The 27,777-nt window shown below is 41.0% G+C and overlaps 1 protein-coding gene across 1 annotated transcript in view; it reads right to left on the minus strand.

The window, feature by feature from the left end:
* Nucleotides 1-27,777, minus strand: part of col5a2a (collagen, type V, alpha 2a) — a 92,767-nt gene that overhangs the window by 54,243 nt on the left and 10,747 nt on the right. Inside the window, exon 2 of the mRNA XM_084310229.1 lies at nucleotides 2,180-2,398. Coding sequence (XP_084166355.1) covers nucleotides 2,180-2,398 — 219 coding nt within the window. The remainder of the gene's footprint in view (nucleotides 1-2,179; nucleotides 2,399-27,777) is intronic.

Raw genomic sequence — 27,777 nt, forward strand, 5'->3', positions numbered from 1 at the left:
GGGTTAGTTTATAGCCTTCCAATGCGCAATTAATCATTTGTATTTAATTTCCTTTTAATAGGCTACATGCCATTCCCATAACATTAGCTATTATCAGCCCTGTCAATCATTGTTAAGCAGCCTCCTAGAACTGCTGCAATTATGACAGAAAGTAAGTTGATTGAAATACAAGGAAATGAAGGAATAAAGAAAGCAGATGTTCACAATATTTATTTATCCAAAAATTTGCTGTGGCAAACATTTTTATTTGACTCGCCATGAGTCCTGTAAAGTAGGTCTACAGTATGAATACTATTTGGAGATCAACAGCAAATAAACGAATGCGCACATTTAGAAAAATCTGTATTCTCTGAGGTGCGTTCTTTAACCCTTTCACTACCACACTACATAAGGTTAACCTTTCACTACCGTCTGTAGTGTGGTAGTGAAAGGGTTAACCCTTTCTCGTGTGGCAGTGAAATGGTTAACCTTCTGTATTGTCGCAGTGAAAGGGTTAACCATTTGGTAGTATGGCAGTGAAATGGTTAATTAGCCATTTCTTCATCAAAGGTCATACAATGTAGTTATGTTGGGTTTTAGTGTGCTTCTCCGTGCATCTCCCATAGGCTTCAATAGAACTGGCATCAAAGTCTGGCACCAAGCAGAGCTTTTTACGTTCACTAAACATAAAATCCTTTGGTGAAAGCAATTAATTAATTAATAAGCCTTTTCCTTTCCCGTTCACCAGTAATTTTGTCCTTGATACTGCATGGGGGATGCAGTATCAAGGACAAAATTACTGGTGAACGGGAAAGGAAAAGGCTCGTCATAATGAAAGGTCTTGTTCGCACTCAAGTACGTTTATGAGGTTTTTCTCACAGCTGACAAGACTGCTTCTGTGGGCTAGTGGGCTATACTGTACGTGGCAAATTGTGGTCACATTTTGTGAGGGACATTTATTCGAATGCATGCACAGATCATGTAGCCACTACTAGCGACCCATTTCTCTGCATCTCCCTAAAAAACATTCCTCGGACGGTATCCCCATTAACCGTTGACTCGATTTTTGATGGACCCAGTTTTCAACACATCAGATAGGCTTCATAAAATAAAAATGATATAAATAATGTAAATAAAAATATCCCTTTAACCCATTCTCCGCCAATCACGTGTTAAGGCGGGTTTCTCCGCCATGCGTTGTCTGCCAATAACTCCGTAAGGCGTTTTTGAGATCAATATTTCATATTTTCGTCATGGTATTCATATTTCACCCACGGAGTCTTGGCTGATGCTATCTGAGCCATCACAACTCTGCAACGCTTCAATACCGCCACCTAGTGGCCGATCGGCGAGTTGCCAAACCGGAAGTGGCCATTGGAGCTCGGTCCGTCCCCTATTTTCGTCCGGCCACTCGCTTATCGTCCCGGGGCTCAATACAGACACGTCGATATGGATCTTTGCCATAACTCAATAATCAACATGATTTGGACGTGTATTAGTAATATACAAACCGGAAATGGATCGCAACGATCAACAACCCATAATTGGGATCTGTTTGCTCCACTCTCATCGAGGAGACTGGGGTGAGTTTCAGCGTTTTTTTTTTATAATTTTCGATACAAACTGCTCTGATCAATATATCACCCATACTACATAAATCATTTAACGTCGGCCATTGAATTATAAACTACCCCCCCCCCCCCCCCCCCCTCCGTTCACCCGCAGATGATCAGTCATGACGTTTAGGACCATGTACAGTTGAAATTTGTTATATAACGTTGATCGGTATCAAACTGCATTTGATAATCTAATATATGCATTTATGCCTATATCTCACGTTCTATGAAATACTGCAGAAAACAATAAAAACATATTTATACTTTAGTATGAATGTGTGAATGAAAAAGTAAAACGTTCCTACATCCTGAACGATAGATAATTGATGTTGAATGGGCCATAGTAATGTCAATTTAGCAATACAATTAAAAAGATTATAGCCCTGCAAAGAAGGTGAACATCTCCATAGACAAATAGCGCTGGCAGAGGATGATTTAGGATGATCAAAGTGGTGGCAGAGAATGGGTTAATGAGCGTGGGCGCAGGGTGAGACTATAAATGTATTCCCAGGGCTGAACATTTGAAACAATCCCTGATTTGAATGATTGAACTGAAACAGAGCTCTGTGAAACCGCGTGCTCACCGGGTCTCGCCCCGCGGCTGTCGGTGGAGTCTGTCTGGCAAACAGGACAGCACTCTCCCTCTGGGATGGTCATCTTCTCACAGTTGGTCAGCTCATCGCATTGGATCTCGTCGCAGAGGACCTGACCATTGTCGCACACGCAGATCCGGCATGGCTCTGGCTTCCAGATGTCCCTGTTGGTGTATACCTGGCCGTCGGCGGTGCAGCCTGCATCATCGCCTGGAACACACAGAGTAGGACACACAAATGGTAAGGACAGTTGTACTAGGCAGATGTATGATCTTGCTCTTTCCTACTTTATTATATCCCCAAAATGACTAGATGATCACTAACTACTGCCACAGATCCTTGGTTTGAACATGATAGCTGGAATAGATTTCTTTCAAATATTTGTCTGTGCACATTCATGACCCCTAGAGGAAGAAGAGGAACCCTACTATGTTGGTGACCCCAGCACCTTCTCTCTAGCACCGCCATCAGGCCAAACGTACACATTTTCTAATGACTGCATCTCCTGACGCAGTCCTACAGTCACTATTCATTCAAACCTGGATTTAGATCTCTGTGAATCATTGAGGGTCGCCCTCATTTACAATGATGCCGAGCTTACAAAGAAAACAGTGCTGTCGAGATTCAAACACATTAAAACACATGAACACATGAAATAAAGATAAAAAAATCTGTTTAAATAATTAGAAACGGAATAAATAGTTTCTTAAAAAAATTATGAAAGATCTAAATTAAAAACAGTTACAAACTGAAGTGGAGATATTTGTAATGATATTTTTTTATTCTCTATAGGATAGTGGGGTATTGATTTTTAGCAAGAGTTGAAGATCATTCCAAGAAGCCAGGGCATTAAAACAAATCGCTGACTTCAGTCTGCACCCTGGCGACCTTAAGCTCAGCCAGTCATTTGAGCGTGTCAGATAGGGTCCATAATTCCATTCTAGAAACATTGTGATATACTGTAAAATGGTAATTTCCCGGCAACGGTCCTAAAGATAACCATAATGTTTCTTTTGCCTCTCTGCCAGACAGGATGCGGGGGTAAATGTCATATATATCACCAGTAATAAATCTGAGAGCAGAATGATAAAATGTTTAGAGGTCTTCCCAATTCCCACTAAAAACTGAACTACTCTTTAACAGCAACCCATAGTGATGAAATGTAAAATGTTTTGTTACTTTGTGATATCCTGCCACTTGTATGTTTTCGTCTGTTGTTATTGAAAATGGGGGACCCTGATGGAAACAAGACAAACGTCTTTCTCAGGTCTGCATCCCCTTAACAATTGTGTGTATTGAGCCGTACTGTATTGTACCCATTCTGCAATCTGTTAAATAAAGTTTTCATTCATTCATTCATTCATTGAACAAGATATCTTACAAAGTAATGGCTAGATTGCCATAAGGATGTGCATATTCATTAGCCCAAGAGGAAGAAGCCTATTCATTTCTGTGACCCCATGACCGTTCCTCCAAAAGCAGGCCAATTGTTACATTTTTTAATGATGATATCTCCTGACCCATAAGAGTCACAAAATCTGCTGTGCATTTTCATAACCCCTAGAGGAAGAGGCGGATTGATTTTTGCATCTAGTACCACCACCAGCCCTGTCCGGATTGCCATAAAATATGCTGTGAACATTCATGACCACTAGAAGAACATTGTGTTACCCCATCAGGCCAAATTAACATTTCCATGACCCCATAGTCACAAGAATTATACCCAGATATGTGGCTCCTCAAGGACAACACATTTACCATAAGGACCCACGAAGTCCGCCCATATAGGATTTTTCATTATTTAAATGTTTTTGAAAGTCTTTTTAACCTACACCTCCCAGGCTGTTCACCTGATCCTGACAACACTTGTGGCTTCTGGGAACCAATCTTTACATGTATTATGTACATGGTTAATAGGCCAAACCGCCAGATCTAATCACATTTCAGATAAAGCATGGTGAACAGGAAGTGATGTGCTACTTGTGAACGCTTTGTCCGATTTGCACCAAACTTGACACATTCAGCTACTATAACAAGGAGCCCTGTGAAGTTTAGTAATCTGGCCTCATGGTGGCGCTATTCTCACAAAACTAAAAACATGAACTCAACAGCTTGTCTGATCATGATGACATTTGAAATGTGTAGTCCTTTTGTTATATGATATATTAGATTGTTGATAGGCGTATGAGAGTAGCTGTTGCCATTTGTAACAGCTAATGAGGATCCAAATAAACTTAAACTTAAACCTCCAGATCCAATCAAATTTGAGAGAAATCCAAGATAAAGTCTAGTTCTTTCTCTGTGCTCACGGACAAAAAAGTGTGAAGACTGACATAGGCCTAATACAAGTGTGGATCTGCACAGCTGTGAAAGCACACTGGGGAAGTTTGTTTTGATATCGTTCTATTTGATGAGATTGGAGGCAAGACAGGACAAAGTTTTGCTTCAATCAGGCAGCGTTATCTAAACTCTACGCCTGAGGTGAATGCAGTCTTACACGGCAACTTTGAGGAGTGTCTTTTCAGAACGTATCACTGAATTTCTTCCGCCCAGAAGATTGCAAGATCATGTAAAAACATGTTTTTTTTTGTATTGTGTTTTCTTTCGTTTTTTGGTAACCTTATTTAACCAGCCAAATTAACTAAACACATTCATTCAACACAACATTGTGTTAATTCCACAATTAAATAAAAGCTGTGTAGACATTGCAGAAAAGTACTTTTTAATGTCAATTTAACAACAGCTTTAGTTATTGTTAGCATCCTCACACATCTAACATGTCTTAGGTGTCAAACCAAACCAATCCTTACTACTATACAGACAGAACGACAAAACAATCCCAACAAACCAAACCTGAGCTACTTTCTACTGTACAGTATACACAGAAAACATGGTCTCATCAGAAAACATAAATAAAGTACTAATCGACCACAGGAAAAAGGGTACATAATGTACGTTATGTTATAGCCATAATAAGATATATATTTACGTCTTGTATAAGAAATATATTTATGTTTTGTTTCGGCAAAAGTCTAAAACAAACACAGCAACTGGGAGATGAAGCATCAATGATTGTGGTCCTGGGCGAGTGCTCTCACCACTAGACTAAGCTACCCACCATGTTAAAAACACAGCAATCCTATGATTATGGTTTGTTTTAACATTGAAGGGTTATGGTTAAGATATAAAGTTAGGGTTAGGGTTCAACGGTTATGGTTAGTTTAAGGTAACAGTGGTTAAGGTTTGGGTGAGGCAATCGTACTTAATGTCTCACTAGTCTTGCGATAAAGGCACTAGCCTCCCATGCGAGTGCTCCAGGTTCGTTCCCCAGCACGGAATTTTCAGAAAACGTTCAAAGTAAAAACATTTGATTGAATATGTAATATATTATCTACTTATTTGGAAATAACATAACGTACAATATTTTCCTGTGGTCGATTAGTACTTTATTTACATATTCTAAGCGTGATCAGGCAGACACAGAACGACAAACAATCCAACAGACCAAATTCAGACTGGTCACGTGACACTACTAATTCAGGAACAGCAAGGTCAGTGCTACAGCACAATTTAATTATATTTACCCTTATTCAAAATGGAATAATTGTGCTGCACATTGTATGGTCTATATGGTCTAATGTGAAACACATGTTTCCATTATGCTCTGGACAATGTCCCGGGCAAACAAAAAAAGAAAAAAAAGGGTTATGGAAAAGGTGACCCACAGTTGTACTAAAGTTTCCCGCTGGTAGACATGAGCTAATATCCTCCAGAGGTGCTGGAAAACCTGGCTGCTGTTCAAAGGAACCAGACACACAGCCACCTATGACGCAACAGCCTCTCTCCCCCAAAGATACATTGTTCATCTTTGTATGGCAGTGGAGTTAATGATACTGTCAAAAGTATAATTCTAAATCTAAGAAATGGCTGCATAGCCAGTAAACTAGTATAGGAAGCATAGGATCATAGCCTGATACTGGGAGGAAACTAGTATAGGAAGCATAGGATCATAGCCTGATACTGGGGAAGAAACTAGTATAGGAAGCATAGGATCATAGCCTGATACTGGGGAAGAAACTAGTATAGGAAGCATAGGATCATAGCCTGATACTGGGAGGAAACTATAGGAAGCATAGGATCATAGCGCCAGATACTAAGAAACTAGTATAGGAAGCATAGGATCATAGCCAGATACTGGGGAAGAAAATAGTATAGGAAGCATAGGATTAAATGACACTCAGACACACACTCCTAAAAGTAACAATACGAATGTCCAAAAATGAAATCACTCACAGTATGGCCAGTATTTTACAATAATTAATTTAAATTATTTGTGGTTTGTACATGTTTCAAATTGACATGGCCTATTCCGAACCCTGTACACGAGGACAAAAAAACTCAAATCAAACACGGTAACAAAAATAATCTTACTCATAGAGTACAAAAATGTGAATGTGGAGGCATACAGCTAGTTGGTGGTCTAGGGTAAGATGTTTTATTCATGCCTACAGTATATCAGTATATACTACAGTATCAGAAGTGAGGGAATCTGTAATCTGAACCCAGATTAGTAAAAACTGTTACCAGGCTATCTGAAGCGTTTACCTGTTCTTATTGTAAACAGCAGGTGGCACCCCTGAGCTTCAGACTACAGGTTAACTCTTTGCCACATTATGGAGAGATACAGGAATGTGAAAAAAGAAAATCCTTCAACCACTGATGATGAAGGGTCAGATATTTTCCAATGCTCCATGGTGGCTAGAGTTAGGATTAGAGTAGGGGAAATATGACCCCAAATCTGCAGATATGGTTGATTTATGTTTTTTTTACCACATAGAACAGTACCAGCAGCCAGATGGTTATGGGCCTCAGTATAATGTTCCAGTGTAGGTTAATGGTTAAAATGGTGGGGGACACCGAGGTCAATTGTGCCATGAGGTGAGCTGTTCCTTGTTGTTCTTATCCAATAAAAGATTAAAATAAAAAATAAAAAGAATGTTCTGAATATTTTTTCTTTCATTTTGTAACAGCCCCATTATGTGTCAGTACAAAAGTAAGAAAAGGTATTAACAACATTAACATAATATTTTTTTGTTTCGTTTGTTTGACCAGACCAAAAGAACTGACCCTGACTAGAAGTTGTGAATTTGTTTCCAAACTCACAGAGGAAAACGTCGTAAAGCAGCATGTCATCCTTTTGGCACTGTGTCTGACCATCTGTTAGACCAGTCAGCATCCGCTGAACTAGCTGTGTGTGGCTAATTAGCCATTTGTTAATTTAGCTAGCTCGCTTGGCAAGATGCAGAAGGGATAATAACCAAACACATCACAAATTATTATTTTTCATAAAACACGATTACCTACCGCCTAGGCTTTGTCATCTTGGATCAAATATTTAATGATTAAGTGCACTAAAGGGCAAGAATAGATAAGACATACAGAGACTCTTACTCTGGGAAACGGATCAAACAAAACCTAATGTTTACTGATAATCAAAGCAGAGGGAGGATGCAAGCAATACCGTAAATCATAGTTAAACTTAAAAAGGAGAAATGGGGACTTCTTAAATATCTCTCAATTAGGCCTAGATGATTCTCGTGGCTTGGATGCCGTTCAAATGTGGCCGGGGACACTAATGGCTAATCACAAAAGTATGTTTAGCAGTGACTTGAGTTTTACCGGCCGAGGCCCTAACTGACTGCCTGTGGTCTGGACTCTCTGGAGGCACAGCGGACATTATGCTCGTGTGTACTATCCAGACAAAGGCACGCATGCCAGGCTAACACAGACAGACAGACAGTCTTGTCAAACACCAGCAATACCAGTGACAAAACATAGTGACAAGTGGATCTTATAATGTGGTACCGTGCACAGCCTCTCTGTTTGCTTATTCATACAAAGATGCACAAAAGGGCCATGTATGCTGTATGTATTTTTGTATTCAATGCAATACAATGCCTGCACACACCTAACTAATCCTCTTACACACACACACACAGACACACACACAATCCCACCCATACACATACTATTAAATCCTACCACCCACACACAGACGCACGCCTGAAACAGCCATATGGGAGAAGACCTCCTCCGGATCAGTGGTTGACCCGCCCCGTTTCTCCTGGGAGTTGAACAGAAAACGACCTCCTTGTCTCACACCAGGTTTCACACTTCTATCTCTGACATTCTGTACCTCCAGACCTCTCCGAGGCCCAGCCAGCTGTTGACTAGAAGCTGTGTCTGTGTATACATTAGAAGCTCCAGACACAGAGGTCCTAGCTACGACCGGAGGGAAAGCTTCTTGCCCATCCTTGTTCTGTAGCCACAAACTATTTGACGACACTGAAAACAAGACACAGTTCAAGTGCTGCAGAGATGTATTTCCCAGAATGCCAGTAATGTTCCTAGTTCAAACTTGTTTTTCAAAAATGAAAAACCATACCTAGGTTTGTTTAACATAAAATAATAATAATAATAATAATAATAATAATAATAATAATAATAATAATAATAATAATAATAATAATAATAATAATAATAATAATAATAATAATAATAATAATAATAATAAAGTATATTTTAAGAATTCTGTTTGCGGACATCTGGAATCTGTTTATAAACAAATCTTTAGAAGGAATTAGAAGATACTTTGCTAATATAATCTATTGTCCCCTAATATGTATAAATGTAGATATACATAGGCCTACAAATAATACATATATTTCATAAATACATATAAACTAAATGAATAATGCCAGCATGTCTTAACATTGTTTTTTAAAGCCTTAAAGATTTTGGATGAACACATGCTGGGAAATCTCAGGCAGGTAAACAGAATCAATGCAAGTTTAACATTTAACTGTGTGTAAATACTGTACACTCGTATCCGACATGCAGACATAAAAACATCACATCATGGATGTCTAGCTGAGCTGTCGACCACAGAGGTGGAAAGTGTAATTTTTTCCTGTCGGGCTGTAAGGGATTTTGCAAAAAGTGTAGTGTCAAAAGGGCGAGTTTGAAATGAGAGAAGTATGGTTCACACAGAGTGGTCTCAAAAACCAAGGAAGAGAGAGAAGGAGGGTCACTTTTCCCCCCCTCGTTCTCGGATAATCCAACGCAGGTTCCGTACTTTTCCGCAGACACAGTAAAAAAAAAAAAAGCGCCACCAACATGTTAAACCATGCATAAAGGCAGCGTTCCCTTTTGGTGAGAGAGGTCTGATCTGGATTTTCCACCAGTCAGCTCAGACGGTTTCCTCTCCTAGTTTTAAAACACGGCCCCTGGGGCGGATTCAACATGACTCACGGGGCTCTTCTGAATATCTCATTCGGTACCCAGACGTTGGGGAGATAGCAGTGAACCACAGCATCCTCTCTGAAATCATGACACATCCATGAGGAGCTCCAACAACAATCTGGAAAACCTAGTATGGGATTATCTCCAGTGTAATGCATCTAGCAGATGTAGGGTCGTGAGCAAAAAAAGAAAAAGTGGATAGTTTATGGATTTTCCCTGGCTAATATGGAAATACTCATAACATGCTGGGGGAGAGGTTGTCGTAGCCAGAAGTTGGAGGGGTTAGACAATGACCTTATGGAAACAATGAGTCATTTAAACGGCATTTCTCCATTTCCCAGAGCAAAAAAAAAATTAAATAAATGAAAAAAAAAGATGGCCGTGGCCAAACAGAACCTGGAACTGTAGAGTTTTGCTGTTTTTGAGAGAACATCTCAGAAAGATAGTTCCTACTGGATGGGTTGTTACTGTTAGCAACGTAGCATATCTAATTCCATTTCTCTGTCTGTCCTCATTCAGAACATATCTCATTCCATTAGGACCAGCATGCCCTGGCTGATGTGCAATAAGGAACATGGCCTGTTTTCTAAGCCAAATGCAGATAACTTACAGCTGCTACAGGCTTGGTGTCTGTGGCAGCTGTGCGCTCCTGCTTTAACACGACCAGGAATAAATCTCGACACAACAAATGACCTCTGACCCGACCTGTAATTGGTCCACTGATAAAGCTATTCAAGAGAGAGGTCGTCTCACAAACAACAGCCAAGGCCTTTGCCATCTCAACCTGACGCTGACCTGAGTTCTGATGGTCAAGGTAACAAGTAACACCGACTACTTCCCTTTAGCGACTGACTTGTCAGTACAGCGTCGCACTTCAAAGCGAACCCACGTCCTATGATTATCCCTCACCCTCCTCCATGCTTTGTCTCCTTCTGACCCAAGGAGTTACCTTGGGGGGGGTTCCAAAGTAAACACTTTGCACTCACTGCCTTTTTAATATTCTGAACCCGTAGAGGAGAGTGTGGAGGATTAGCTGTGCCCTGCTGGCAGGAGGAACGCTCAAACAAGGTTCTGGTTCCAACATGCTCCTCACCTCAGCTTCCACAAACAACAGCCTGTGTCTCTAGGGAGGGGGAGGAAACCCGGGCCAGGAAAGTTGGAATGAATAAGTAGCTGATTACATGTCTAGGCCTTGTCTTTGACTGCCCCTGTCTCCAATGGGGCTTCCTTTTAAAAAGAAAAAGGAGCAAACCACAGCCATGAGCTGTTCCCATCCCGCACTTGGCCTTGGGAGAATTGTGGTCGTCCTCAATTGCATATCCCTCCAGAGCCCCTTCTCTCTCTCCGTCACTCTTCAAATGTCTGACTCCGAGTTTTCCGTTATCTTGATTCCAGACCGGCATCCCTGTCTAGACCAAAGCCCGCTCGGCTGTTATCCGGGATGGCATTTCGCTAATGACAGACCAGCACTAAGACACAGAGCGACGCTTCATCTTTACGAGTTTCATCGATTCGGGTGGGTTAGGGAAAGGATAGGCCAAGCAAGCGTATAGGTGCTCATGTGCCGTATCCCAAGGTATTCTAGACTGATGTGTTGAAACAACTGTGATACTTGTAATAACAGCACAAGATATCCATTGTGGACTTTACAGTCTCCAGCTGCACCAATCAAAAGAGCTTTAGTGTCATTATGGAAGAATACACTTCTCAGCAAGTATGTACACTTAATGGATTACAAATTACTATAGAGTCTTCTTCAGCGATGTTTCTCTTGTAAATTTGCATGGAGTGAAGGGATCACACAGCTGATGAGTTAAAGTAAACTAAGCTGTATCCTAAAATAAGCATTCATTCTAAAACCTGAAACGCTCCCGTTGCTGACCTTGAGGCCTTTTGGAACAGGGGGCCAAAGTTCAAAACTAGGGCAACTAGCAGCAATTCATCTTCCTGGCTGGTTATGTCATGTGTTCAAGGAGGAAAATAACAAAAAAAAAAAACACTTTCACCCATTATTCAAGAGTATACCTGAAATAAAAATCCAGAAATATGACGCTGAAAAAACGTTGTTCTTTTTGTCAGGTTCTGTGGCGTCTGGGTTACCCTGCAACCCACAGGTTTTCTCTATCATTTTTGCTGTGTATTTCTTTTTTCCCCTCAAGTTTGAATAAATTACAGACTTTTGGCCACAAAGCCAGTAATCGCTGGTATAACATATCATTTATGGTATCGTAACACACACGTGGCACATAAACACTGTGGTCGGAGAGACTGAGATCAAAGAGAGAGTCATCTACCATCTTGTGAAAGCCCTTAAACCGTATGGTAACGGCTGTGGTAACAGGTTACATTACTGTGACTAGAGTCATTTACATTAAGTGGCCTTAATGGCGTATATTATACTTCAAAGCTGGTTGTTACTGATATATCAAAGAAAGATGGCAGATGTGTGTCTTACCAGGAAGTAAGAAGAGGTGGAATAGCATAAGAAAAAATAGTAGAAAAAAAGATTAAACAAATTCAAATAAATACTTTGGTAAAAGCTAAAGTTGTCTATTGGAATGCCTAGGAACATTAATTTCTTACACAGTAATATAGATAGAGAACATACACAGAGTATTTGACAGGGTTTAAAGAATGTTTGCTGTCCAGGATACACAGAGTGCACATGATATGTTTTAAAAGGTTTTATGAGAGCCTTAACTATGAGTTATTTCTATGGGTGACGTCACCGAAAGGAGAGCAGACCTCTAGCGAACTGCAGACACTATTTCCTCAACCTTTCTCCAGTTGGTCATTCTACAGTTGAAAATAGTTGAGGAAATAGTGTCTGCAGTTCGCTAGAGGTCTGCTCTCCTCTCGGTGACATCACCCAGAGGAATGCGGCTGAGCTCTAGAGACACAGAACACGTTGGTGAGTTACATGTCAGATTATCACACGTCCTCCTCAACAGAACGGATTGAGGTTGAAAAACGGTGAAGTGCTCCTTTAAGTGTAAAATGTTCAAATTGCAATCCTAGAGACGATATTGATAGAACATATTATTGTAGACCAGTTCAGTAACTTGTACTACCATAGCTACTGCCCTCCTCATGTTGTCACTGCGTACTAAGCAACAATATAGTACAACTCACAAGCCTGGCCTCTGACAATTGATTGGACTAATTAGCAGGAGAAAAGCCACCAGATGCTAGATTCACACCCTCCTATGACAGGGGTGAATTCAGTTGATTGATTCAGAGAGAAACAGCAACCAAATTGATACACAGATTGCTACTCACTTCTTTTTACACAGCTAGTTCACAAATGTAGTCTGACTCAGCTCCTCAGTGCAACAACTCTGACATCCAATACATTGTCATAACTCATAAGCTCAACAAATCACTCAACAGTCACAGTGATTGAAGTATCAAACATGATAGGCAGTAGGCAAATTGAATTTAGTCACGTCACCACTATTTGCTTACATTTCTGGGGTATACATCTGTAGGTACATGCATTACGGAGATGGTGTAAAAAAAACTTTCCAAGGGGGGATTATTTGACTTGCAACCATATCTTACACAGTCCTGGCCAACTGTCAAACATATGGTTCTGCTCATGTATAAACATATATCTGCTCAGGTTGCGTCCACTGCAAACAGATGAAACCAAACAGAACACGTTGACACTTAACCCAATGTGAGCAATGTGTAGCAGAGCCACATCTTCAGTTTCCTTCTTTCTTCGTTTGGGGGGGGGGGGGTCACACAGGGGACACATTTCACTGCACTGTACTTGTACGCTCTTATGTGATACATTTTACTTGGATCTTGAACACATAGGTTAAAATGTCATGTTCTTTCGCTATTTTTCATATTGTAAAATAGCGTATTGTACTTTCTCAAGAACCGCTCATCACATCAACTTCACACTCAAACATACAGGCCACAGATTTCTTCCATTAGAAATAGGGAGTTATATAGTTAAATCCTCTCGACCCACAAAGTAGAATCAAGATGGTTCTAATACCCTGCCATTCCTTGGCAGCCAAATTTCTATGTCTGCTCCAAAATAACTGCAGATGCTGTAAATAAAATCAATGTTGTTGTTTAAAGTTCAAACCTTGAATTCTCTTAACATCAGTTCTAAGGACTCATTTGTATTCATATGAAGCCTTGTTCAGGCAAAAAGACATGAAGCAAAGTGAAGTATGAAGCAAGGGGGGGATTTACGTAAAACATTCCAGTTTACCAGAGTTGAGCGTTAAAATATACAAGAGGTCGTGGCGCCCCAACGTTTTACATCAACTAAGCACATAGCCAGATGTGCAGGGATAAACTATCTCCATTCTCTACACAAAAGAACATGGAGGACAGTTGTTTCCACTGCATCAGACATTTGCAATAGCCTACTATTGAAAGCTAAAGACCAAATCTGAAGACTATTATTGTAGTACAGTACTGTATGTCTCTCCTAAATCAAACAAAATAAATAAATAAACACAATTAAAAAATATATATTCGGGGTGTGTGTGATAAGAGAGAATATCTTCGCCTCAAGCAAGAGAGTTATGACTTGTGTTGAAATGGTGCTACGATTATTGTGTAGATACTTGTTCGCTTGCTTCACGTATTCAACATTCTTGGCTTTGCTCCAAAATGTGGTACACCGCCCACAGCGTTCCAATTCATCTCCATCCAAAACACAGTCAGATGGTGATTACCAATGACCTGCAGTTGAATCCATGAATTACCGCCACTCTCGTTCCAATCATTAATATTGAGTGTGACTTGTCTAAACTCTAAAAGGGTGCTAACGAGGACAAACACGGCTGTTTCCTCTCGGAATGAGCGGCCGTCTTGTATCCACACGTTTAGTCGGTGACGATTGATAATAGCTCTGAGCCGATACCTTATGAATGAATAACTTCCTTAATAACTCCATGGAAACAAAGGTGACTCAAAAAGACATGTAAAATAATATATGAAATAACTAAACACATACAGTTGTGTTGAAACACGTGTTTATAGCAACACAAGTTTAAGCCCTGTTGTATAATTTTTTTTTACAATTATGTATGTGTTTAGTTATGGACAACACAACCTGTGATGTTTCAACGTATCTAGTGCGCCAGAGTAGTTTTATATCTGCACACAATATAATGACCAGGGACACACTTGATAAAGCGTGCAGAAGCACTGGGTGATCAGAGCATCATTGATAAGGTGGGAACAGGGTGAAAATGAATCCCAACCTGGGTGTGACATCAAATAAAAATCAAATCAAATTTATTTGTAAGGCCCAACAACACACGTTAATGTCCCCATGGGCCGGACACGTCTTCTTTAAACAAGTCAAGAAGAAACATCACAATAAGTCAAGAACAAAACAAAAACACCATAAAGTCCACAAAATGTCAAATAAATGCAAAATAAATGCAACATTCCCAGACATACCCCACGCGAAGGTAAGGAAAAACTCACTAAAACCTTAACCTAGCAATAGGAAAAAATGCACCACAGGCAATGTGGTGGAGAGAAACCTTAGAAGGGCCATTCAAGGGGGGATCTCCCTTCTTAGATGTCGGTGATAGTAGTGTTGCAGTAAAACAGGCGAACAGTTGGTAGGCATGCACTCATGTGTAAGAGCAAAATGGCCATGAATATGGTCAATTGGATCTAGAATATCTACAAATGTATGGGATGCTGTTCTTACTCTAATATATTGTTAGTCCTTGATATTAACCTGAAAAGGGAAAATATAAATAATTAAGACTATTCATTGGTGTCAAAATGCCCCGTTCTGTCTAGTATGTGTGACCATGTTGGTGTCGTAAACAGGCAGCCTCATTACTTTTACCAAACGGTTTGTGCGTTTTGCTAATCTGATTGGCCACTGACGTTTCTGGTCATGTGACATGTGCGCCCAATCGTGTGACGGCAAGTTCTTTGGACGGTTAAGCTTAGGCGCTCTTTCGAAGTTGGTTAAGGTTAGAGTTTGTCTTAGAGCATGGCGATAGAAGGCCAGCCCTGATTCCAAACTCTAACCTTAACCAACTGCGAAAGAGTCGCCTAAGCTTAACCAGTGATAAACTAGGCGTTAGGTTGTTTGCAGGCTGTTCGACGCGGAAATGGGTTAAGACACTGCTCGTCATGCGATTGGGCGCACATGTCACATGACCAGATACGCGTGTGGCCAATCAGAGCGCAAATCGGGAACGCGGAAACACGAACCGTTTGGTAAAAGCATAGACGCAAACAGGCAGGCCTCTGTTTTTAAGGGCTAAAAAAGGGATGAGAACCATTGCTTTAATATGTGCTCACTCCTAAGACTGCTGAGGGGATTTCTATCATCTAAAATGCTGACAAAGGAGAGAGGAGAGATGGAAGAGATAGAATACACATGTCATGTCAGAACATTATTCTTTAGAAGAAAAGGACTTGGAGCCGTTTTATGAGGCATCCTATAGAAGTCGTAAGCCACCCCAGGCTATTGAAATTTACCGCTCCCACATTCCATTTGACCTTTCTGCAGCAAAGAGACTGTACACAGCACAGAACTTAATTGAATGGAAAGGGTCTTTCCTTGTATATGGTCATTTCCTTTTGTACACTAAAAATGCCATATCATTATTTTGAGCATGTTGTCACAGCATGGTTTCTTGCTAGAATAATAAGGTGAGTAGTATGTTATAATTAGGTTTCATGAGCTAAAATGCATGATACTGTAGATACTCGCAATGGTGGAATTCTCATCCCAGCTGCCGCCAGGATGTTGATCCAAATGAGGCCTCTAGTCATGGCAATACGCCAATGCAACAAACCAACTCCGATTGCCTGACAACATTGTGAAACATTCTACGGCAGCCATTTTATTTACGTATACCAGCCAAATGACCATTCAGCACTGTGGAATTGACCAATCTCAAACCCCGGGTGATTTAATGGGAATGACCATTCTACCAATTCCAGTTCCAATACGATTCGGTCACCAAATGGAAGCAGTCAGTCCCAGTGGCGGTTGGAATGCCCCACGGGCCCTGAGGCGAGATTGACAGCTCTTGACAGCTCGGGCCAGCTCGGGCCAGCTCGGGCCCCCCCCCCCCCACCCACACCACCTGACCCGGCACCGGGACATCCCTCCCTCCTCCCACGTGTGCGCAACACGGACATTAATAAGAACGCTTCAATAAGGAAAGTCACGGAGCATGGAGGGTCATAAAAAAATAAAGTGATCAAATCGCTTTTGTCTTCTCTCTTCTACTGTGAAGCCAAGCTTGGTCATGCAGGTATCTCTCCCATCTCTCTCCTATGATCCCAATATCTCTCACACACAATTCTGGAAATTCCTGGAATAGTGGAATAAAACAGGAAAAACGTTTCAGCACCACGGAGAGTGTTCTCTGCACTGCAGCGGCGGTATATAAAGCAGGCCCAGGCTCGCCACAACAGTGGATTTAAAAGCCTTTTATAGATAATTCATTTGTATCGCAACGGAGTCACGGATCTAGTCGTGCCACGTAGCATTATGTAGACAAAATTCATATAGAATAAACAAGTCTAAAACAAAGACTTTTAAACGAAGTTTAGCCTATTAAATCATTTTATAAGCATTCGTTTATTTGCGGTCTGTGTGAGAACTGAAGCAACCATCTGCAGCAGAACACCAGCCCAGCTCTCTCTGTCCCCACGCTGGCCGTGAGGCCACGGTGGTATATAAAGCAGACAGATAATAAATACTATTATAGAGAAAAGGGCAGTTTGTTTACTCACCTATTTGAATGGCATACGGCGAGCCTTGCGTTGTGCAAAATCCTCCACAATGTCTTTAATGTCCAACTCCCGGGCTCTGGTGTTTTCAATGGACAGGATTGCAAGCCCACTCAGTCTCTCCTGACCCATGGAGCTCCGCAGGTAGGTCTTAATAAGTTTTAACTTGGAGAAGGATCGCTCGGCTGTCGCCACAGTCACAGGTAACGTCAGGAATAACAGCATGGCAGTACACACCTCAGTGAACGAGGAAGTTACGGACTGATGATCCACAAACAGCATTTTTTCTCGTCCCGTTCTTTTTTGTCTGTTCTTTTTTGACGGCCACATTTATGTTTGTAAGGCTTAGGCGGCATGGTTGCGGAATATAATGGATAATTCACTTTCACTCACTGATGATTTCACTCGCTGTAAGAGACAGACGTCTGCTGTTCGTTTTAATTTCCGCACCAGGTAAATTGTCTCATGACGCAATGATGCATTGATTGCTGGGTAATGTTGTTGTCCTCCAGTAACAAGTCAGATTTTGCACTGGAGGCACAACAGGAGAGACAACATTTCCCAGCAATCATCATTCTTTAATTTATTTTAGGCTACAATCGGGAAGAATAGGAGGGCCTATTAGTTTCTATGTCAAATGTATATACTCCCTTTTCTTGACTCCTTCTGTATCACAAACAGTACTGTATTTGCAAATCTGGTATGTCATAAATGTATAGATGTAGCAGTACTGACTATCTGTATGTCATGTATGTCATAAATGTCCTGATGAATTGAAAATGGGGGACCCTGATGTAAACAAGACGAAAGTCTTTCTCTGGTCTGTATCCCCTTAACAATTGTGTGTATTGAGCTGTACTGTATTGTACCCATTCTGCAATCTGTTAATAAAGTTTTCAATCAATCAATCAAACCTGACAGCGTGGGGACAGAGAGAGGAGAGGAGAGGAGAGGAGAGGAGAGGAGAGGAGAGGAGAGGAGAGGAGAGGAGAGGAGAGGAGAGGAGAGGAGAGGAGAGGAGAGGAGAGGAGAGGAGAGGAGAGGAGAGGAGAGGAGAGGGGAGGGCTGGGCTGGGCTGGTGTTCTGCAGATGGTTGCTTCAGTGTTCTCACGCAGACCACAAATAAACGAACGCTTATAAAATGATTTAATAGGCTAAACTTCGTTTAAAAGTCTTTGTTTTAGACTTGTTTATTCTATTTGAATTTATTCGACATAATGCTACATGGCACGACTAGATCCATGACTCCGTTGCGATACAAATAAATTATCTATAAAAGTGCCCTATCTTTTAAATCCATCCACTGCTGTGGCGAGCCTGGGGCGAGCCTTTATCGCTACCGGGAAAACATAGGGGGAACATAGGGGGCCCGGGGAACATAGAACCCTTTTGGAACATGGGAAACATAGGGGGCCCGGGGAACATAGGACCCGGGCCCCGGGGCATGGCGCAATGCAGTCTGTCATCCAGTCCCACGAACGAACGGCAACTCCATTCAGTCCCGGGCCGGGCCCGGGCCCTAGACCCCCCGCGGGCCCTAAGGCGGCTGCCTAAGCCGCCTCGCCTATATATCCGCGGCTGGTCAGTCCTCTGCTAAGGTTTTCATTTCAAATCCCACCTTTTCTTCTCCTTGATCCTGCCTTTCCCCTCATGTCCCTGTGGTACTCTCTCCCTGTCTCTCCTTATCCCTGAGTTTTCTCTCCATTCTCTCTCTCTCGCTCTCTCTCTCTCTCTCTCTCTTCCCTTGTTGATTAAATTGCTCTAGGACACCCCCCCCCCTCCCAAAAAAAAAGAAAAGAAAAGAAACACCACACAATACTTGGACAGATGTTATGGTGGTTAATAATACGTCAAACAAATTATCTGGTGTCCCACGTATTTATGTATGAGGTTTTCAGACACTCTGTACATCATGGCTTTGTTTGGATAGTGCCCAAATGGTCAAACTATCACCAGCAACATTGGTGGGTTATACAGTCTGCTTGGGTTTGGCTAGCTGGGTTCATGGATAACGGGACAATCCATCGACCATCTACAGTTAGAAGCCATTAGGACAAGTTAAAGATTATTATTATTATTTTTAATAACAGTTTGGATAAATAATATATGATTCTTCCACCGAATTTAAATTCAATGCAAGAATATATGAAGATGCAAATTTGAAACAAACAAGATATTTACCAGAAATTCCAAGTCAGCAGCTTGTATTTTTTCAAGACATGTCGGTACCTACTCAGCTTTCTTTGTAATGTATACTGAAGCTAAAGGTGTCACGTTACAATTATATTGTACAATGACATGTTTGACCCATTAGTGACATCACACATGCAACTCAGATTTCAGGGGAGTACAGATTCCAGGGGAAGAATGTGAAAAGGGTGTTCTGACGAGCACAAATCACAATCAAAGTCATGCCTCCAAGAGGAGTTAACCACAAGGAGGGGATCTTTAACAAGCCATTTTCAAAGTTTGTTTTCATATATAAAATAGTGAGTAAAATATTACATCAATACTTTTAGCATTATAAATTATTCAAGGGGCCCCCAACTTTATAACCCCAGGGTTTGGAAATCATGCGTTACTAAGAGAGTCTAGATGATTCATGACTCCTCGGTGAAAGATAAGGATAAACAAAGCACGACTTTCACCAACTTCGCTCTGCTAATCTATCGCTCTGACGGGGGGAAATAGGGTGCAGAAAACAGCCTGACTGACAGACTGTGGGGCCCCTTGCCTGCGGTGACATCACTCTGAGATTGAGGACCCCAGGGGACTGACGGGAATTTATCACTTTCCCTTTATTGCTGTATGAAGCCCTTGAAGTTAACTGCACCCTACATCTTTGTCAAAGCGGGAGACAGACAGAAAGAGACAGGGCATAGAGGTCAAAATGACACACATGTGACCGTAGCACAGTCATAGAGATTTTTTTTTATATATAAAAATGAATTCATAAATAACATGACTATTCTGTAAAAACAAGGACATTAAATGATGATAAACAGACAACCATGATATTCTATTCTATGTGATACAGTACCTTCTAGATTATACCTTAGAGAAAACACAAATGCAGACTGCAGAGATATAGTCAGCTGAGGAAATCGATGAATGCCAAATTATTGAATGGAATCTCATGTTTTTGCAAGCAAATGTACTTTTAATTCAATTGCAGGCACCAATTTACTCTCTATTGCTCTCTATCTAACATGCACACACACACACACACACACACACACACACACACACACACACACACACACACACACACACACACACACACACACACACACGCTTGTAGTTGTGTGATAGGGCAGTTATGGGTGGAACATTTTGAAAGTAAAGGCCAAGACAAATCCCCACTGCATTCCTAACTCTCAGAAGTTGGAAAGAACCTTAATTTCCGTGTTTTTAATTGCCGAAGGTTTATCACTTCAAACACTAAAAACTGCCTATAGTGCTCCCTCCCTCATGTCAGCCAAAGCTGCCTCTTGACTACTTTTCTTGCTCAAGTCGCTGCAAACACAAGACTGATTCTTGGCAGGTTTTCTACGGCTTGTTTTGCTGTAACCCCTCCCCTCCACCAGCAACCATTGCATACTTTTTTCAGCATGTCATCAGCAGCTGTGAGAAAGCTCACCAGTGTCTTCCCTAAAAGACAGAATCCCAACCGCAAATAAAGGACAACGTTTAGAACCTTAAAATCGTGCCCAGCTTTAATGGAACAGCTCATTCAAATATGAGCTATTCCACGACCTCCATTGGCTTCCGATCAAATACAGGATACAATTTAAAATACTTCTCATCACATTTAAAGCCCCCAACAACCTTGCCCCTCCCTACCTGTCCGACCTCCTCCACCGTCACACGCCCAGCCTTAGGTCTGCTGATGCCAACCTCCTAACACCTCCCACGACCAGGCTCCGGACCTGGGGCGACAGGGCCTTTGCTGCTGCTGCCGCCTCCCTCTGGAATGCCCTCCCCAGCCATATCCGTGATGCAAACACCCTGACATCTTTTAAATCAGCCGTCAAAACACACCTTTTCAATCTTGCTTTTGACCTCTAATTCTGTCGATTTATTTTATTTTGTCATGTATTATTTTTGTTCTGTTTTTGTTTTGCCATAGTTTTGTTTCTTCTACCCATTTAAAGTGTCTTTGAGCATCTGAAAAAGCGCTATATAAGATAGATGTATTAATATTATTATTATTATTAAATAACAGCAGACCTCATTTCAAGGATAAACACCAACCTAGCCGAAATATCAGTGGGGTTGTGTTTAAAACTTTTTATTTTTTTTTACTAAAGCTGTGTTTAAAGGATCACACTGACATTATGGGACATGTGATTACCATCTTCTCCAGAGTCAGACAAAAAGATAGATACCAATTCCATCTCTGTGCATTCAGTAGAAAGCTATATCCTAGCTTTGCACAAATTAATGGAAGAGGAAACCGACCACTAGCCTAGCTCTTCCAACCCTGGAGAGGTGTTTTTGGCCAACATCCGCTTATATTAATTTGTGCTAAGCTAGGCTAGCTTGCAGCCGGATAGCTTTCTACGGAACGCACAGAGAAGAAATTGGATCTATATTCTAGTTTGACTCTAGAAAAGACAATAAGCACATTTCCCATAATGTTGGCATGTTCCTTTAACAGTTCCTTATGTAAGTGTTTTGAAGGCTGTAGGCTTTTGCTAAACCTGAATTGTTTACATGCAAAGTACCCCATAAGACTGGCAATGTCACTAACTTACGTCGTTACTCAATCAGTAATTTATTCACTCACGGACACGGTTAGCCACTCTGCCCCTAGTGGTGGTTTGTGTGCATGACACTTTGTGTTTAATCAAAGAGGCTGGAAGCACGCCTTCTGAAGTATAAACAAACTATACTGCTGTGACGATTTTGAATATCTTAACATGTATTTAGAGCACGCGCGGCCACTCTCTGCCGCGCCGCGTCTGCCGCGTCTCTCTCTGTTACTGACAACACACAGCGCGGATGCTAGGGCGGTCACGTGGCCGTGTGGCCAATCAGAGAAACGCTGAACGAAAAAGCGAACACAAGTTGGTTGCCTTTAATATTCACGCAGCCTGGAAGGCAAGATGAATGCTTTGCATCTATATCACTTTATGCGTCCTTGTTAGCTTTCAGACTCCACTCATCATTCAATGCTGACAGCAGTATATTCTTTACATTGTAAACAATGAGAGTACTGTAAGAAGTTAGCACTCTAAGGAGGCTCAGTAGAAGTGGTGGACATTGTGGATTTGCATGTTGATAGAGCATATCACTTGCTCTATTCAAATTAACATCACATATAAACTTGAAATACTTGAAATATAATGCGTTTCTTGACAACTTGAGACAAGGTCAGAAATTCACTCACGTTGGGGCCTTGAGATAAAAAGAAAGCCCATTCAAATATCCTTTTAGATTATAAATACGAGCATGTGTGCTTTTATTTATATAAAAGATGTTCTTGGTTCCAATGATTTCTCCATAATTATCTGTTCACGCGTGCTGCAACAAGCAAATGATACCCAGTGCACCTTTAAAAATGATGTTTCCTGTGTCTCTCTGATGAGGTTCAAGCAAAAACCACACTGGACATTAAAGAGCCCAAACACATGTTCTTTCAGGGGAAATTCCACTTTGACAGGGCTTCCTGTGCTGGAGATAGGCCAGTCTGCTGGGATACACAGCCGGGTAGAGAGACTCCTCCCTCCCACTGCTGACCCAGAGTTATGGGCTACTAACGCCAACACTTAGTTCAAGTTCAAGTTCTTTAATAGTTGTCATACAGAAGTACAGAATACTTTCATACAAAATGCTTCTTACTGTTACGCTCCAGAGACTGTGCTAGACAAGATAGTATCAAATAACATAATAACATAATATAGCATGAATTTAGAAGAAGAAAATGAGGTCACAGTGTTCGGTATAGACATATGTACACTTAACCCTTCCAGGGGTACAATTTCATGTGAGGTTAGAATTTTGAGAACTGAAATGATGATGTCACAATTTTTAGGGGGGAATTACAAAATTATTTCCCTTGAAAGGACTCTCTGCTGCATAAATTCCTTTTGCCATCTCTTCCTCATTACTCATGAATACAAACTCTCATCCACTTCTTCCCCCTTCTCTTCCTCTCTTTCAACCCTCTTTGACGGTTCTTTCCCTCCTCCTCCTCCTCCTCCTCCTCCTCCTCCTCCTCTTCCTCCCAGCGACGTTTCTTATCTTCCTGGCCTCTTTTCCTCTGATTGAATCCCCCTCGACTTGACGACCAACCTACATTACTCGGATGATAAGAAAATGTATGGGATAAGGAATCAAGATGAAATCTTAGCCGGGGAACACGGCACGTATTGCCCTAATAGAGCCGGGTGTAAATAACAGACTAGGAGGATTAGAGATGAGAGGAGATGCCCTGCCGAGCTCAAGCTGTGTTGACCTGAGATGTTTGTTGGAGGGAATTGTGCATGGCTGAAGTCTGTGAGGAAAATGTAAATAGTTTATTCGCCACAGCCACTAGAATGCAATTCTGCAGGCTATTGTTTCACTGAGAGAAACACACATGTCTCTACTTTAAGCCTTGGGTATAAACGAACAAGCACAAGATCTGGTATTGGATCTCACTGACCATATTCACACAGCGACCATTTTTTATTTCAAAGGTAGTTTCCCGTTAAATAATAATTTGTTTACCCCACTCTTTGCACGTTCAAAATGTTCAAAGGGTTCGTAAAGTGTAATTTGTATTTGTTAGCAATGCTGATGCAACTCTCAAAATCATTTGTAAACTCAATATACTTAAATATACTGACATAACTATAGTCATAGTAAACAATGTATTATGTAACTGTTTGAAAGGGATCCAATGTGATTTTGGGAGCAATTGTTTCATACCCCATTGAATTGCACAAGTATTAAAAAATAAATAAAATAAAAAGTACAGTGACAGTACATTGGTGCCAATTTATCTGAAACCAAATCTGTGTGAAACTTTTTGAACATCCTAAGTTTAATGATGAAGAGAATAGGCTTCTAAAATCTTTAACCTTACTTTTAACAACATTGACAACACTTCAGTCAATTATACAGAGATCCATGTACCCTACCCTGTATGACAATGTACTTGAATCAAATCTCAATTGCATATGACTGCATAAATTATGTCATATTCAGTGATTAACTTTGCCATCTCAAGATGGCAGCTTTATTGTCTAATGGGAAACAGTAAACTCCAGTTAACTTTAATTCCCTCTCTCTACAGTATAAGTGAAGGAGACAATTTCCCCATTTTGTTGAATTCAGTTAGGCCTTATTCAAATGGTAGCCATGACTCATTGAAAACATGCAGACTTTTCCGCATCACATTGGTCTGGCTTTACTATGAGCCGTGTTTGTCCGGGAACACTGACTGGACGTCAGGGCGGGTATTGAGGGTAACACAGGCTTACCATTGTGCTGAAAGAATGTCCTCTTCTCTCTCTCTGCAGGAAGACCTATTTCCATAGTGGACATGCTTAGGTCCATCATCCCATAGAAACCTGAATGAGCAATGACTACCATGCAAACATAACAAATTAAGTAAAAGGGGCTTCTAGAAGGCTTGATATCAATATTCTGTAGCCTATAAGCCTGTTTTTTTTCTCATCTGTAAACTGTTTTATTGATTGGGATGTCGACTTGTTCTACTGAGCAAACACACACATAGGGCTGTTAGTATTGATGTTAGTATTGATGCGTACATTTTTTCACACAAATTTACCTCAACCACCTGCCATAGCTTTGACATCAATTTGCGATGCCTGGTGGTGTGTTTACCTCTAACGCTCTTTGTGTTTAGTGTTTACATTCCTGATAACTCAGGCTTTTTGTGATCAGATTGACTTTTGGATTAAACCAAGTTGTATAAATGATGCAGTGATGAACGGTCTTTCCCAGCGAAGCAACATGTATTAAGTACACAGGTCGCGCGATGCTCGCTAATTATGCTCATGTTAGGCAGGATAGAGATTGTCCGAAGGAGTCGTCTGCAGTGCCAACAAAGATCACATCAGAGATAATCTGAAGACTCCTGTGACCAATAAGTACTTTTTTTGTTTGTTTTGTTTTTAAGGGTGCAGATACAATAGATGCATGCATTTCATCAAATAATAATTTCATCAACATTTTGACTTACATGAAATCATATTTCTACACTCCAGTAAGTACCCCACCCATCACCCCTGCTCCCCAATTCCATGCCACCCTGAACATCCCCCAGGCTTACATAACAAAATAAAAATAAATAAAAATAAGTACAGTACTTATAATTACTTTTCCTAACCCTTTTTTCATGCATTTCTCCACAGCTCCTTCCGATGCATTATGCTTGTGCGTTTTTTTTATTTATTTTTTGCAATAGCTGCAACCTTTTTGCGATAACCACTCCCGTTGCCACGCCTCCTTTTAATCAATTGGCATGAACACTTGAAAGTTTAGTGGACCAACCAATTGACCGACCAATCAACCAACCAACCGACCATATGTGACCATAGAGGCAACACATATATCTACTGGGCCTAAACCTACTGAATTTAGATTCCAAATTATCAGAAATGTCAGTTAATACAGTTTAACGCCAAATTTGGAATAGTCCATGTGGGGCACGAAACAGTGACTTTTGGATTGGACTGAAAGGACAAGTCCGTTTCATTTCTGAGAAATGCAGACTGTGCCTTTAATATAGGTTTTATTATATTATCCAATCCAATCCAATCCAACTTTATTTATAAAGCGCTTTAACAGCCACAGGGGCAGGGAACAAAATTAACTTTTTGACTTACCAGCCATTTGGCTGGTAGATTTTAAAAACTACCAGCCAGGCAGATTTTTTACCAGCCAAAAATTTAAAATAGCTTTTTAGTATATCGCCATGTGTTATTATTACTATATAATACTCTCATATGCTATTTTCAATTAATATCATAAACAACATAAGGAATATTAGCATAATTTTGAGTGGACTGAAGGAATGAGTCAGCGTTAATAGTTTTAAATGCAAATAATTTATTGAAACATAGAAGTGGGGTCGGGGACACACACACTGTTTCAACTCACCACCCCTGCATCATATTGTAGTCTAGTCTGTCTTCAAACTTCCACTCCTCTCGAAACCTTTTTATATTTGAATATCAACATTATCTGTGCATCCTCAGTAATCCTCAGTTTACTACAATATACTCCTCTCCTGAGTCCTGACTAGTGACTTCATCGTCTTTCCAAACGCACGCACACACACAGAGAAAGGGAGAGTGCCCCCCCCTCCCCCCCCCCCCCCCCCCCATTTCACTTTCCCCAGTCCACACTGTCTGCTGTTCTCTATGGCTCTGCCGCTGATCAGGATAACGTTCATTTCGGGCGATGTGGGCATAAAGGAATGGCGACGATGCAATGCATGTTAGATGCATTTGACCCGTTGTGAGAAGAAGAAAAAACCACAGACTTATTTCGGCTCGCAAAATAGGCGCACTGCTGTGTAGCTCTGCTCTCAGGGAACAAACTTAACTTTTTGACTTACCAGCCATTTGGCTGGTAGATTTTAAAAACTACCAGCCAGGCAGATTTTTTACCAGCCATTGGCGGTTGGCTGGTTCCCTGCACAGGGGCACAAAGTGCTGTACAGGGGGAGCATATTAAAAACTATTAGCAGCTCTAAAAATAGATTAAAAAAAAGAGTACCAAAACAGAGATAAAAAACATTAGGTAAATATAGGCAGCAATACAAGTTTAAATAGATCAGAGTACTTAAAAAGAATATTTAAAAGCAAAGGACACAGTAACAAAACGATACAACAACAACACAGTAAGACAATAAGATCATAAAATCAACAAGCTACATGGTGTCGAAAGCCAGAGAGAAAAGGTGGGTCTTAAGGAGGCCTTTGAAACGGGGCAGTGATGAAGCCTGCCTAATCTGCAGTGGCAGCTCATTCCACATTTTGTCATATTATCATTCTGCTCATCCCTGCCGAACTGAACCAGCTCATTCCTGATGCCGTCCAAAGGCTGAGGTAAAGAAAATAGCTTTTCACCAAATCTGATCAAATCTATAGGCTAATGTTACTTCATATTCATAGCACTCAACACATCTGATTCAATCTATAGGCTAATGTTACACTCGATGCTGTGCCGCCGGGGCTGAAACGTATTATGTTGTGGAGACCGTGTGAGTTTCATTGTGAGAGACAGTTCAAGGAACGTCATACAACGATCTGGCGCTGTTGTGCGGCAAGGAGATCAGTTCTGCGTGTTCCATGGAACAAACTTTGGGTGAACCATTCTCTGCTGGAGAATGTCCACGTTTTTAATATATCATACTTTTGTGGAAACAACATTGTTTTTCTGGGGTTCTCTGTGCTTTCATGAGTACAATCTCACATATGAGATTAGAATTTTGAGTACTCAACATTCTAATGATGATGTCACAATGGCTATTGGCCATTATTGAGCATATTCTTATGCAGAGCTCTGTACATCACACA

This window comes from Notolepis coatsorum (assembly GCF_963971535.1).
Source record: "Notolepis coatsorum genome assembly, chromosome: 3".
Classification (NCBI taxonomy): domain Eukaryota; kingdom Metazoa; phylum Chordata; class Actinopteri; order Aulopiformes; family Paralepididae; genus Notolepis; species Notolepis coatsorum.